This window comes from Brassica oleracea, chromosome C4 (assembly GCF_000695525.1).
Source record: "Brassica oleracea var. oleracea cultivar TO1000 chromosome C4, BOL, whole genome shotgun sequence".
In the NCBI taxonomy this organism is placed as follows: domain Eukaryota; kingdom Viridiplantae; phylum Streptophyta; class Magnoliopsida; order Brassicales; family Brassicaceae; genus Brassica; species Brassica oleracea.
Window position 1 is genome coordinate 11,227,473 of NC_027751.1, and position 12,762 is coordinate 11,240,234.

At 40.7% G+C, this 12,762-nt stretch overlaps 3 protein-coding genes across 5 annotated transcripts in view; 2 read left to right on the forward strand and 1 right to left on the reverse strand.

Moving 5' to 3' along the window:
- The window catches only part of LOC106339967 (poly(ADP-ribose) glycohydrolase 1-like), a 3,474-nt gene extending 1,653 nt beyond the window's left edge, over positions 1-1,821 (forward strand). Inside the window, exons 4-9 of the mRNA XM_013778826.1 lie at positions 337-538; positions 628-732; positions 824-942; positions 1,034-1,177; positions 1,259-1,418; positions 1,497-1,821. Of these exons, the coding sequence (XP_013634280.1) occupies positions 337-538; positions 628-732; positions 824-942; positions 1,034-1,177; positions 1,259-1,418; positions 1,497-1,712 (946 nt within the window). The 3' untranslated portion in view covers positions 1,713-1,821. The remainder of the gene's footprint in view (positions 1-336; positions 539-627; positions 733-823; positions 943-1,033; positions 1,178-1,258; positions 1,419-1,496) is intronic.
- Positions 1,822-2,730: 909 nt separating this feature from the next.
- On the forward strand, positions 2,731-9,015 carry LOC106341669 (type II inositol polyphosphate 5-phosphatase 14). Its single transcript, XM_013780374.1, has 13 exons — positions 2,731-2,822; positions 2,935-4,142; positions 4,289-5,302; positions 5,381-5,633; positions 5,743-6,547; positions 6,638-6,762; positions 6,960-7,044; positions 7,232-7,397; positions 7,484-7,524; positions 7,636-7,903; positions 8,028-8,151; positions 8,241-8,577; positions 8,668-9,015. Exons 3-13 carry the CDS (start codon positions 4,441-4,443, stop codon positions 9,013-9,015), a joined length of 3,414 nt encoding a protein of 1,137 aa, XP_013635828.1. The 5' UTR covers positions 2,731-2,822; positions 2,935-4,142; positions 4,289-4,440.
- A 206-nt stretch (positions 9,016-9,221) lies between these two features.
- Positions 9,222-11,822, reverse strand: LOC106341670 (ankyrin repeat-containing protein At5g02620). Of its 3 annotated transcripts, none has more exons than XM_013780375.1 (4): positions 11,623-11,822; positions 10,797-11,521; positions 10,300-10,712; positions 9,222-10,223 (listed from the first exon to the last, which is right to left on the reverse strand). In XM_013780375.1, the coding sequence occupies exons 2-4, from the start codon at positions 11,479-11,481 to the stop codon at positions 9,357-9,359; spliced, it is 1,965 nt and encodes a 654-aa protein (XP_013635829.1). In that variant the 5' UTR covers positions 11,482-11,521; positions 11,623-11,822; the 3' UTR covers positions 9,222-9,356. The 3 variants fall into 3 exon arrangements, with proteins under 3 accessions (XP_013635829.1, XP_013635831.1, XP_013635830.1); XM_013780377.1 differs by having other exon boundaries at positions 10,303-10,712; positions 11,623-11,817; XM_013780376.1 differs by lacking the exon at positions 11,623-11,822 and having other exon boundaries at positions 10,797-11,526.
- Positions 11,823-12,762: the final 940 nt, after the last annotated feature.

Below are 12,762 nucleotides of genomic sequence, written 5' to 3' on the forward strand. Positions count from 1 at the left end.
ACTAGCTCAGTGGCAAAAACCCCTACCATTAAACCCGAGTACACGAGTTCGAGCCGTAGGAAACACATATTTTTAATAACACAGCTATATAAACGACGTCGTTTGTCTTTAATCAGACAAAGTGATGAAACGACGTCGTATACTTTAACACCCAAAATTAACGTCCGCTTAATTAACAGTTAACTCGGTTAACGGTGTGTTTATCTGGTCAGTCAATCGTAAGTTTCTTAATAAACCCGAAAAGTCAACAAAAGTTCAGGATTTTATTGGTTAGCCCATATGGCCGATTTCCCCAAAAACAATACTCAAGATCAATGTTTTGACCTATTATTGCAGAAGCCTAATCAGCACGGGACGAAACGAGCACCAAGAGAACAAGATAAGGTGCATAACTCATTACTTCCAGAGGATATCTTCATGTATCCCTCCTGGCTTCGTCTCATTCGAGAGGAAGATTCTCTCTATAGAATCTGGCCTTCAAGCCTTTCCTGACGAAGGCTTTTGGAGTACATCTACTGTCAATCTCTGCCCTGTTGAGGTTATACTTAACTAAGTATATCAATGCTTGATTCTTTTTTGTCTCTGTAAGGGTTTTGTGTCCTAGTATCAGTTCCAAATGGTGTATAGGTTCACACTTGTGGTTTGATAGAGGATCAAAGCGTTGAAGCTCTTGAAGTTGACTTCGCCAACAAGTACCTAGGAGGCGGCGCTCTTCGCAAGGGATGTGTCCAGGTCTATAATAAACTGTATCTTTGAAAATCCTTTTGATCTTTTGAAGTTTTTGTACAAATCTTGACTATGTTTCAAACACACACACACACAGGAAGAGATTCGGTTCATGATAAATCCAGAATTGATCGCTGGTATGCTCTTCTTACCAGCCATGGAAGTCTCTGAAGCAATTGAAGTTGTTGGTGCCGAAAGATTCTCTCACTACACAGGGTGACACACTTTTCCAAAGATACTTTTAGTGATTTATAAAATGTTTTACTTTTTAATTATGAAAGAAAATAGTTTATTCTCCATTCTGCAGATATTCATCTTCATTTAGGTTCTCTGGTGATTACGTAGACACAAAGGAAAGAGATGTTTTTGGAAGGCGAAAAACAAGAATCGTCGCCATAGATGCTCTGCGTCATCCAGGAATCTCCCAGTACAAACCTGAATGTCTCCTACGGTAAAAACTGAATCAAATCTTTATATAGTTTAACTAGTCTTCTTTATATCAAACCGTTTCTGAACATTTTTTTTTCTCCAGGGAGGCTAATAAGGCTCTATGTGGTTTCCTCCATGTCTGCAAGAACCAGTGCATGGATCATGAAGATGGTGTTGGTGTTGCTACAGGGAACTGGGGATGTGGTGCTTATGGTGGAGATCCTGAGGTCAAATCTCTCCTTCAGTGGATTGCTGTTTCACAGGTTAATTCTTAACCTAAGTGTGTAATTTTTAAATCAGTGGCTGTTTCTTTGTCTCACAAAACATTACTTTGTTCTCAGGCAAGAAGGCCTTTCATGTCTTACTACACTTTTGGATTTGAAGCACTTCATAACCTAAATCAGGTAACGGAATTGGTTATATCTAAAGGATGGAGGGTGGGAGATGTATGGAGGAAGCTGGTGGAGTATTCGAACCAGAGATTAAGAAGCAGCAAGAAAAGAAGAGAGCCTAAAGCTGGTTTGTTTGATTGGCTTATTTCTACCAATGCTGCTTAATAGCATTGGCCTCCCAACTTTTTTCTAAGCAACAAAAGATAAATTTGGTTTTTAGCAGTGTGTACCATTTGTATTTTCGAGTGACGTCTTTATAAAATTAAATTGAAGTGAGAAGTAACTAAAACTTGCGTCCCACGGTAATGAAACAAGAGGCCACAATTAACAGAGACTGGTTACATAGCATAGAGCTGCTTTGGCCGTCGTTGTGAGAATGTCTAGTTTCAACAAGAGCTGGAGCCGAATCCCAAGTTTATGCCAGAGAAGAAGAGAGGATGCTCCTCTAAAGAAGAGAGGATGCTCCAGCCGAAACCCTTAGTAGGTTTTAATACAATTAGGCCGACTCCTCTAAAGAAAAAGGAAAAGTTATTTTCCACTGTTTTGAAAACCGGACCGAACCGGCTAATCGGACCGTGACTTATCCATCTATCTGCTCCTATGATGCTTCTCTTCCCACTGGATGAGTGAGCAAACTCTGACGTTGGGCGGATGGTGGCTTCATGACATTCTAACTGGTTACAAATTGTACTAAAAACCGGATTTGAGTTAAACCAACAAACTTGGTTAAAAACGGGTGAAACTCGTTAAAACCGGTGATTATGTTTGATATTAAAACTCGGTTTTTCAAATTCACAAAGAAAAATATAGAAACTACAAATTTAAAAAAGAATTCGTTAAAAATTCATACTATTTTTAAAATATCAATTGAAATAAATTATTTTTATTTTGTTTTATATTATTTTAAAAAATTTCATTCCATTTTTATATTATTTTTAGATTATAACAATGATATAAAATAATTTTATAGTTATACATATATATATATATATATATATAGTTACTTAATAAAAATTAAGTTAAATTTAAAACTCGGTTGGACCGGTCCGAAAGTTGACCCATCTACATAGTGGATGTCCCATCTGGTTTTGGAAACATTGTTATTTTCGTAAATTAAACAAAAAAATATTTGTGCGTGATGATGTGTAATTTTCTTATTTGACACGATTATTGTTGTACGATTCTGTGATCCTTATCTTAATCAAACAAAAACTCGTTTCGCCAAGGTTTATCGGTCAAATACAGTTTTTTACAATTGAAGCTTCACAAGTCCAGGTATTGCTGATCTTATTCAAATCCATTTCGATTCCTCTGGTGGCGAGCCGGTTTCTGAATATTTTGGTCTGTGAAGTTCACTTAGAAATGTCACTGGGTGTTTGAATTTCAGAGAAAATGATTATATACGAGTGTTCCCGGTTCGGTGAAGGGTAATGTGATGAGGTGGAGAAGAAATATCAAAGCTTTTGGGTTAGTTGATAAAACTTGGCAACAAGTTATGGACAGAAGGAGAAGAAAGCTGACAGTGAAGAAGATGATGAGAAGGATGAAGTCAAGAAAGATACATTCTAGAAAAAGATCAGCAGGAGAGACTGGGATGGAGGGAGAAGATAAGAGAGGTGATTGATAATCACAATGATGTTGGAGGAGGAAGATGCAAAACCTTTTTTCTTGCTGATTATTGTCAACGAGGAAAATCCTAAGTAGCCTGAAGATGCTGATGGTTTATCTTCAACTAGTTTCTTTAATTAGATAACAATTAAGAACGAAAACAAGGATGATGATGATGGTGGAGATTGTTTTGGCAAGATGATCACTGCATACATTACGCCTCACTAAAGATCTCACAGCTGCAGATGGGGAGGAGGCGGCGTTCAAAGATATAAGTCCGCTCATGGTTCTTGTTCGCAACTGCTACAAAAGGTCTGTGGTAACTTCTTTTACTCTCTCAAATGCTTTTATGCCTAGTGGTCTCTTTGCTTGCCTCATACCATACCTGATTGACTCTGCCAAATTTCATGCCTGCTTTGATTCTCGCACCGCTACACATTCAGTACTGTTTCTAACATTTGGTTGATTAGCTTTGTTAATGGATTCAATTCAACTCACTTAGTGTTCACTACTGTCAACACTTTATTGTACTTGTAGGCAGATCTGGCTCTCCCTTCTTTCTTAAATCTGACTTGCTGATGGAATCTTTCAACCCTCATTATAGCATATTTCTAACTTTGTTGTTGAAATGAAAAGTTTAGGTAAGAACTAGACAAGGGGATACAAGTAAGTGTGCTAATCACCATTCATACAAATTTGGTTTGCTGTGTGTTTTGGTTGATGCTGTGGTTGAGACTGATTTGGTTTCTTCTCTGCAAGTGTCTTTGTTCCCAGAGATCATCTTAACTTAAGCCGGAAAGACATTATACCGTGAGTAAGGTAATGCCTCGAAACCCCCTAATCGTTCAAAACCGGAATCTCTATTAGCTTCTTGTTGTACTTGGAACAAATTTTGCAGGCATTAAGACAGCTGATGAGCTGTCAAAGATCATGGCTTTCTTGTTTGAATGGTGTTGCCAATTCCCAAGAACAGATTCCTTCTGTCCTGTAAGTGTGGATTCATCATATGCCTTGGTGATTATGTGAAGTAGTTTCTTTGCCAAGTCTTAAGAGAATGTATGAATTGATGAAGAAGTTATCAGTCTTTTGAATTTAAAATATATATATATATTTTTAATTACTTTCTTTCTCAGGTTGCTATTTATATCATCTCTCTCTCGTGACGTGCTCTCTTCTCCACTTCTCTCTCTCAATCTCCCGTTCTCATCTCCTCTTCATGGTTGCATTCATTCCGGTTTCAAAAAATTTCTTCATTTGGCGAGAGTTCCTTTGATCTTCTTCTTCCATGGATTCGGTTATCATCGAACCAGACGAGCGTGAGGCGTTGTCATCGCTGGTTCCCTCTCATCCACCGCCGCGTAAGACACATTCCTACGTCGAGCAATACGAGCAGAAGCCGCAGCATCACCCGATCCGCAAATACAGCCTTGACGAGGGCTCAAGATCCGTGCCAACAGATTCCGAACCTGTCTATTTCGATTCCTCCGACGGCGAGTTCTCCACCGTAGACGGAAGAAATGGTGGCGACAGAGGCAATGAGGAGGATCACTGCGTCATCACCCCTCCGTCCAAACCAGCACCAGCACCGCAGCGTGGTGAGATTGCTGGTCACGGAGGAGGAGGAGGAGGAGGAGAAGGAGGGGAAGACATTGAGCCCCTTCCGGAGTTCATGGGAGCAGGAGGTGGTGTAGACGTTTTCAAAGTTCCTGTCCGTGCAGCGGTGAACCCTGGACGCCCGCCGTGTCTCGAGATCCGGCCGCACCCGTTGAGAGAGACTCAAACAGGGAAGTTTCTGAGGAACATTGCTTGCACAGAAAGTCAGCTATGGGCGGGACAGGAGAACGGCGTGAGGTTCTGGAACCTGGAGGAAGCATACGAGGTCGGTTATGGTGTAGGCGGGCAGGTGAGGCGAGGGGACGAGGATACAGCGCCGTTTCATGAATCTGTTGCAATCTCTCCCACCTTGTGTTTGCTTATTGACCACGGGAATAGGCTTGTGTGGAGCGGCCACAAGGATGGCAAAATCAGGGCTTGGAAAATGGATCAGCCGGTTACCAACACTGCCGATGATTCAAAGCCTTTCAAGGAACGTCTCTCGTGGCAAGCTCATCGTGGTCCTGTGAATTACATTGTCATTAGCTCCTATGGTTAGTGTTGGCTGATTCTGATTCTGAGGTTTCATGGTTTGTTGATATTTGGATTCTCACATCCTTTTCGTGCTGCAGGTGATATGTGGTCATGCTCTGATGGCGGAGTGATTAAGATATGGACTTTTGATTCTTTAGAGAAGTCTCTTGTGCTTAAAGCAGAGGAGAAGCATATGGCTGCGTTGTTAGTGGAGAGGTCTGGTATTGACCTTAGGAGCCAAGTTACGGTCAATGGTACATGCAGCATTTCTTCCTCAGATGTCAAGTTTTTGTTAGTTGATACCGTAAGAGCTAAAGTGTGGGCCGTGCAGCATCTCTCATTTTCAATGTGGTAAGCTTTTCTTTGTTCTTAGTCTTCAACAGATTATGAATATATTAGAAATATTTGGAAAATTTTTTCTGTTTTGATCATTCAAAGAAAGTGAGATGTAATTGTGCAGGGATGCTCAGAATAAAGATCTTCTGAAAGTCTTCAACATTGATGGACAAGTCGAAAACCGTGTGGATGGCACACCTGCACAAGGGCAACAAGTTGAAGAGACGAAAGCGAAGTTCTTCTCCACACCGAAAAAGGATAAATCTCAAGGCTTTCTGCAGAGATCACGGCATGCCATAATGGGAGCTGCAGGAGCTGTCCGCCGAGCTGCCACTAGAAGCACAGGAGCTTTCGCGGAAGATCCTAGGAAAGTTGAAGCTATTGCCATTGCGGCAGATGGGTCAATTTGGACTGGAAGCATGAACGGAGTAATTGCTCAGTGGGACGGAAATGGAAACCGCTTGCGCGAAGTAAACCATCATCAGCAGGCTGTTCTGTGCTTTTGCACTTTTGGTGATCGAATATATGTAGGTTATTCGAGTGGTTACATCCAGATTTTGGATCTTGGTGGAAAGCTAGTTGCAAGCTGGGTTTCACATAATGAACCTGTGATAAAGCTAGCAGCAGGTGGTGGTTTCATTTTTAGTTTAGCCACTCATGGTGGTGTGAGAGGATGGTATGTGACATCACCAGGACCTCTAGATAGCGTAATCCGAACGGATTTGTCTCAAAAGGGGAATACTTACGCCCGGCAGGACAGTGTTAAGATCTTGATTGGTACCTGGAATGTTGGTGAAGGACGAGCTTCAAGGGGAGCGCTTATGTCTTGGCTGGGCTCTGATGTTTCAGATGTTGGCATTGTAGCTGTGGGGTTGCAGGAGGTGGATATGGGGGCGGGTTTTCTTGCCATGTCTACTGCTAAGGAAACGGTAACTCCTGTTTGAGCTATTTACTCATGACTAATTTTTTGCCTGCGTTTGTTTGGTTTAAGTCGGCTCATCTTTGTGTTCCGGTCGCAGGTAGGGGTTGAAGGAAGTGTTGTGGGGAAATGGTGGATTGATGCAATTGGAAATGCACTGGATGAGAGAAACACTTTCGAACGTATGGGTTCAAGGCAATTAGCGGGACTGCTAATATCTCTTTGGTAGGCAAAAGACTTCATTCCAGTCAAGTTACATTTTTGTCTTTCTCTATTGTTTGCAGGTGTACCAGACAACAGTCTTTTTCTTTTCTTACATAGCACCTAAAGTCTTTCACCTGTCTTCAGAGTGTTAAGTCTATATATATTGTCCAAGGTTAACCATTATTTTTGTCACCTCATTCTCATAAATTTCTGCTTAGGGTGAGGAAGGATATTAGAACACATGTCGGAGATCTTGATGTCGCAGCAGTTCCATGTGGCTTTGGCCGCGCCATTGGCAACAAGGTCTGCCTTTAAATATATCTTTCACTTAATTATGTCTAATACAAAATCAATTAGCCTGATGTGTGATTCAATTTTTTTTAGTCTGGTGTTGGAAGTAGCTTCTCTTTTAGTGGTTACCTTGCTAACCTCAGTTGAGGATGAGTCATCATTGTTAATCAGATTAATGTTCATACGTTGTTAAAAACAGGGAGGTGTGGGCTTGAGAATCAGAGTTTATGATCGGATTATGTGCTTTGTGAACTGTCACTTGGCTGCTCACTTGGAGGCAGTTACTCGGAGAAACGCCGATTTCAATCACATATATCGATCAATGGTCTTCTCCAAAGGACAAAGTTTATATACTGTTCCAGCTGGTTTGTCTTGCTCACTTGTCTTCTCCATGTACTTATTTTGGCTGCTTTATTCTTCTGGCTAACCTTTGACCCTCTCTCTCTTGCAGCCGGTGCTTCATCATCTACCCAAGCACAAAAGAATAACACTGTATGAACTTATTCTAATAGCGCACTAGTTACAGAATCTAACATTTTTTTGTTCTCGAGCTTTTGGTGTGTGTCCCTTCTAATGTTATTTTTCTTTTTCTTTGCTTCCAAGAATACAAACATCATCACTGAAGAGGAGAAATCTGATTTAGCAGCAGCAGACTTTGTTGCATTCTTTGGTGACTTCAATTATAGGTTATTTGGTATAACCTACGACGAGGCGAGGGACTTCATTTCTCACCGGTCATTTGATTGGCTCAGAGAGAAAGACCAACTCAGGGCAGAGATGAGTGAAGGAAAAGTGTTCCAAGGAATGCGTGAGGCGTTGATCACCTTTCCACCAACTTACAAATTCGAAAAGAATAAGCCAGGCCTTGGAGGTAAAAGATAGATTTGAAATTCTCTTCAAACTTATCCTGGTTGCTCAAGAACTCATCATGCTTGTAGAAAAGGAGAAAAAAAATTGGACCAAGTAATTAAACTCTGCGCTGTTTCTATGTCCAGGGTATGATTCAGGGGAGAAGAAGCGTATACCTGCGTGGTGTGACAGAGTTATATTCAGAGATAACCAATCAACTCCATTTTCTGAGTGCAATCTGCAGTGCCCTGTTGTTTCTTGTACTGTAATGTAATGTTCCATCACGCAATCTCATGATCTTCTTTCTCTTTACTTTCACCTTTCGGCTTTCTCACCACCTTTTGCATTGTGTTTAACAGGTATGAAGCTTGCATGGATGTGACAGAGAGTGATCACAAACCTGTGCGCTGCAAACTTCATGCAAACATAGCTCACACCGATAAATCTGTGCGAAGACAGGAACTGGGGAAAATAATAAAGTCTAGTGAGAAACTCAGATCCATGTTCGAGGAACTAAGATACGTTCCGGAAACATCAGTGAGCACAAACAGTATTCTTCTTCAGAGTCAGGACACGTTCATCTTCTCAATCACAAACAAGTCAAACTCGAGTAGAGCCCTCTTCAACATCGTCTGCAAGGGCCAGACTGTCGTTAGAGATGACGGAGGCACCTTTGGTCTCCCTCGCTGGCTTGAGGTTATTAATTATTCTCTTCTGTGTCACTAATTGTTTTTTTGGCCTTTTTAGAGATCAGAAAGTTTAATGATCAGATAACTATTTGTGTAGGTTTCTCCAGGAGCTGGTATGATAAAACCAGACGCTTCAGTGCAGGTGAAGGTTCATCATGAAGACTCAAACACCTCAGATGAGTCCTTTGATGGCATCCAACAACAAAACTCATCGTGTGAAGAAGCTTGCGACAAGGAAGTGACCCTGATGGTAATCATCCAGGGAAGCTGCTCGACCAGAACAACAAGCCACTCTATCAAAGTCCGCTACTGCTTCTCAGCGGCCAAATCAGTTAATCTCGCTTATTCCAAACCCAAACCCAACAACGCCACAAAGAATAATCAAGAGGGTTCCACTCGTTACCAGCCAGAGAATTACCGCGGTGGGAGCACCAGACGGGGTTGAAGATGATGATTCCTGCTAACATCACACACTATAGCTAGATCTTAGAAGCCATCTAAAGATATGCATCCAAACCAGACCCAGTAGGAGATCAAGTTTTATAATATTCACAACTAAGATTCTGAGTATCATCAGGTTATGGTTTCTTCAGTTCTCATTCTTTGATTCATTTAAATATCAGAAAAAGTGTATATTGCGTTGATACTTCATTGAACTCATTACAAATCTGTTATTCTACTCGAGAAACTCTGAAAAATATCGAATAGCAACGGTTTACAGATACAAAATACAAGTATATACTGGTCACTCTTACAAGAGGAGAGTATCCTGTCCAAATTGGTTGTTCATAGTGCATACATTCTCTTGTTGTATTCACCATTTAGAATCTCTGAATCAGAAGGCATACGAGACATAGAGAAAGACTGAGACTTGCTTCTCTCTTTCCTTATGCTCTTTAACTTGGATTCCTCCACCCTATGCATGATCACACAGTAACACATGGCACCGATCGTTGTCAACATGATGGTGCTGCCGATAACAGTTGCACACACGGCCAACCACATCTCCTCTTTGCCCACAACAATGTAAGAGAGGGAAACAAAGGCAATGGATATGAACAAACAGGCACACCACATGAGCTTGTTGATCACAAAGACAAGCTTCTTCTTGGCCTTTTCCTCAATCACCACAACTGAAGTCTGCACAACAACAACAGCTAAGGAGATAAACAGCGCCAAGCTGTCAAAGATGAAAAAGACCAGAAATGGTGCTTTATTCGCTATATGAGCTTGTCCTAGCAAATCTCCTTTCGACCGGTCCTCTTCATATTGACCGGGGATTGTGAAAATGGCTGCGAAAGCCACGGTGGCGATAAGCACAGCCACGACGGTTGCCGAGTTGATAGCGTTGTTTAGACCGCTAATGTGAAGCTTCTTGAGTCTCTTTGCTATCTTCTGGACTCTTACACCGGTTTGCCTAGACTGCTGAAGCTGAGATTGTACCTCGTGCTTAATGTCGCTGACTGTTTGCTTGAGTTGCTTAGCTGGGTTTTGAGGCTTCCCTAGATCCTTAGCTGTAGCAGCTCCTGCTTCTTTAAGGACCGACGCAAGCTCTGCGTTTCCTATCCTCTCAGCAACATCGAGTGGCGTATCTCCAGCTTTGTTTATTGGGTTGAGGTTAATGCCTTCAAAAGATAACAAACACCGCACTATCTGCAGAGAAGAAAGATCATTCCATGATAAATAACGAATTTGAATGATTGAGAAAAGCTAAGTAAAGAGTTACTACTACCTTGATACGGCCCTTGTTTGTGGCAATGTGCAATGGAGTGTTCCCTTTGTTATCCTCAACGCTCAAAACCGCAACATCAGGCTTCACCAACTCAACAACGATCCCATCGTTTTGACCTTTAACAGCCATGTGAAGAGCAGTTTGTCCCTTTTTATCAGTTCTAAACCCAATGCTTGGATCATTCCCTATCAGAGACTTAACAACTTCCACATGACCCATCCTTGCTGCAGAGTGAAGCGCGGTTTTACCATTGTTCTTAGCTATCTTAGCCAAGTTAGAATCCGTCTCCAGAAGAAGATTCACCACATCGATGTGCCCTTGCGTTGCAGCTGTGTGTAACGCAGTTGTGCACAACAAATCAGTTGTCATCGCCAAGTTTGGGAACGTCTCCAACAGAATCTTCAACACCTCTGCAAAAAGAAGAAAAGACGAAAGTAAGAGAACAATCCAATCCATGGATGGTGGTTCTATAGTTTTAGATTGTTTTTAATTACCAAGATGGCCTTGTTTAGCTGCGACATGGAACGGATCAAACCCGTTTCTAGCAGCGATTGAAGCAGTTTGGAGATCCATACGCTCCAACATCTCCTCAACAACAGCTGAATGACCATTCTCTGCAGCAGTGTAAAGAGGAGTCTCTCCTTCAAGATTCTGCTTTGACAACAACTCTCTCAACTCCTCTCCATCGCAACCGCCTCGAATCAGATCGTTAACCTTACCTAAGTTCCCAGTTCTAGCAGCTATATGAAGAGGCGAGTCTCCTCTCTTCCCTGGCGACTCAGTCTTCTTCCTCCTCTCGCCGATGAAGCTCAACTGCCTCTCCATCACCACACGGAAGCTCTTCTGCTTCTCTAAGAACCCGCCGCGGAAACTCTTCTGCCTCTCCATCGTTGTTGATGCTTTGCCAAAACTAGGAAGCTTCTCCATAATAACTCCGCGTTTCTGATTCTCTGCAGTGGTCACGCCTCGGAAGCTCTGTTGCTTCTCCATTGATCTTCCGAGCCTGCTTGGGTGATGATGATTCTCGACGCTCACGCCTTGGAAACTGACTTGTTTCTCTAAAGATCTAGCCTTTCTTGGCGGGTTGTTGTTGTTCTCCACACATCGAAAACTCTGTTGCTTCTCCATTGTTTTCGTCTGATGCACAGGACTACTCTGCTTCTCCTCCATTATCGTCATACTGTTACTCCAATTTTTTCGTCGTTATCAACAAAGATACCTAAACATCAGCAGATTTCATCCCAAAGCTGTGAATAAACTTGGAATTGATTGAAGATTGGAAAAGGAAAAGTTAAGATTGAAGCTGATTGATTCAGTTACCTTCTCAGAAGACCAAGAAAAAACATTAGCAAAATCTGAGAAACCCCAAAAGAGCTCGAGTTTGAGTCTTTTTTGTGCTCTCACCACGTGTATGAAGATTTAATTCCTCAGCCGTAGATGAAGAAGCTGCGCAGATACAGAGAAGGGAGAGAGAGAGAGAGAGAGAGAGAGAGAGAGAGAGAGAGAGAGAGAATGTCAGAACATCAGCATCATCCAAAATTCTTTTTTAGCAGACACCACAACTCTTTTATTAGTGCCTTCTTTTAACACGCTTCAATTTCACCTCACTCAAGAGATAATAAAACGTTTATGTTTTTATCATTTTTGTGTGTCGGAAGATACCAAGTTTAAAGTCTGTAAAATACTGAAATGTGTAATAAACAGAGATCCAAATCGTAACTAAACTTTTAAGATTTTTCTAATATTTTTTTTTTAATAAGAACAAATATTTGTAAGTATTAGATTGTTCGATTCTAATATCATTCAATTTATTTCACATATAAAATAGTATAAAAGTGTGTATGATTATTAGGTTATAAAAGAATTGGTTGGACTTTAAGCCAAACATTTGTTGGTGGAGGACTGGAGGTCACTAGTGACTAAAGATTATTGACTCTTCTATTCATGATGGTGCCTTGTCACCTAATTCGAGTTTAAAGTCTAAAGAAGGTAAAATTTAAAGACAATACAACTTGTCATTACTAGGGATCTCTAATTACTATTCTTGAATGGTTTGTTAAAAAGACAAGTTATTGTCACTTATAGTAAGCTAGCCTTTTTGTTTATCGCTTTGTTATATTTTTTTTTTAATGCATCGCTTTGTTAGTTAAATAACGATTTCTCTTAGTTTTATAAGGACGGCTAAAAGAAAAATTGATTTTTTTTAAAAAAAAAGGTTTTAAAACTCTTTTTGCATTTCTTTTTGCATTTCTAGCCAAATTTTACTTCTTTTATTAAAAGATGTTAAAAATTAATTTTACTGGATTTTTTTTCATAGCTGTTGAAGTTTTATTTTTTCAAGAAAGCAGCTAGTTGTATGTTACTATACTCTTTACCTCATTATTAAAGATAATTAATCTCATTTCACTGTAAACTAACGATATTACCGTTTACAATAATGAGTATATTATTTTCAATAAT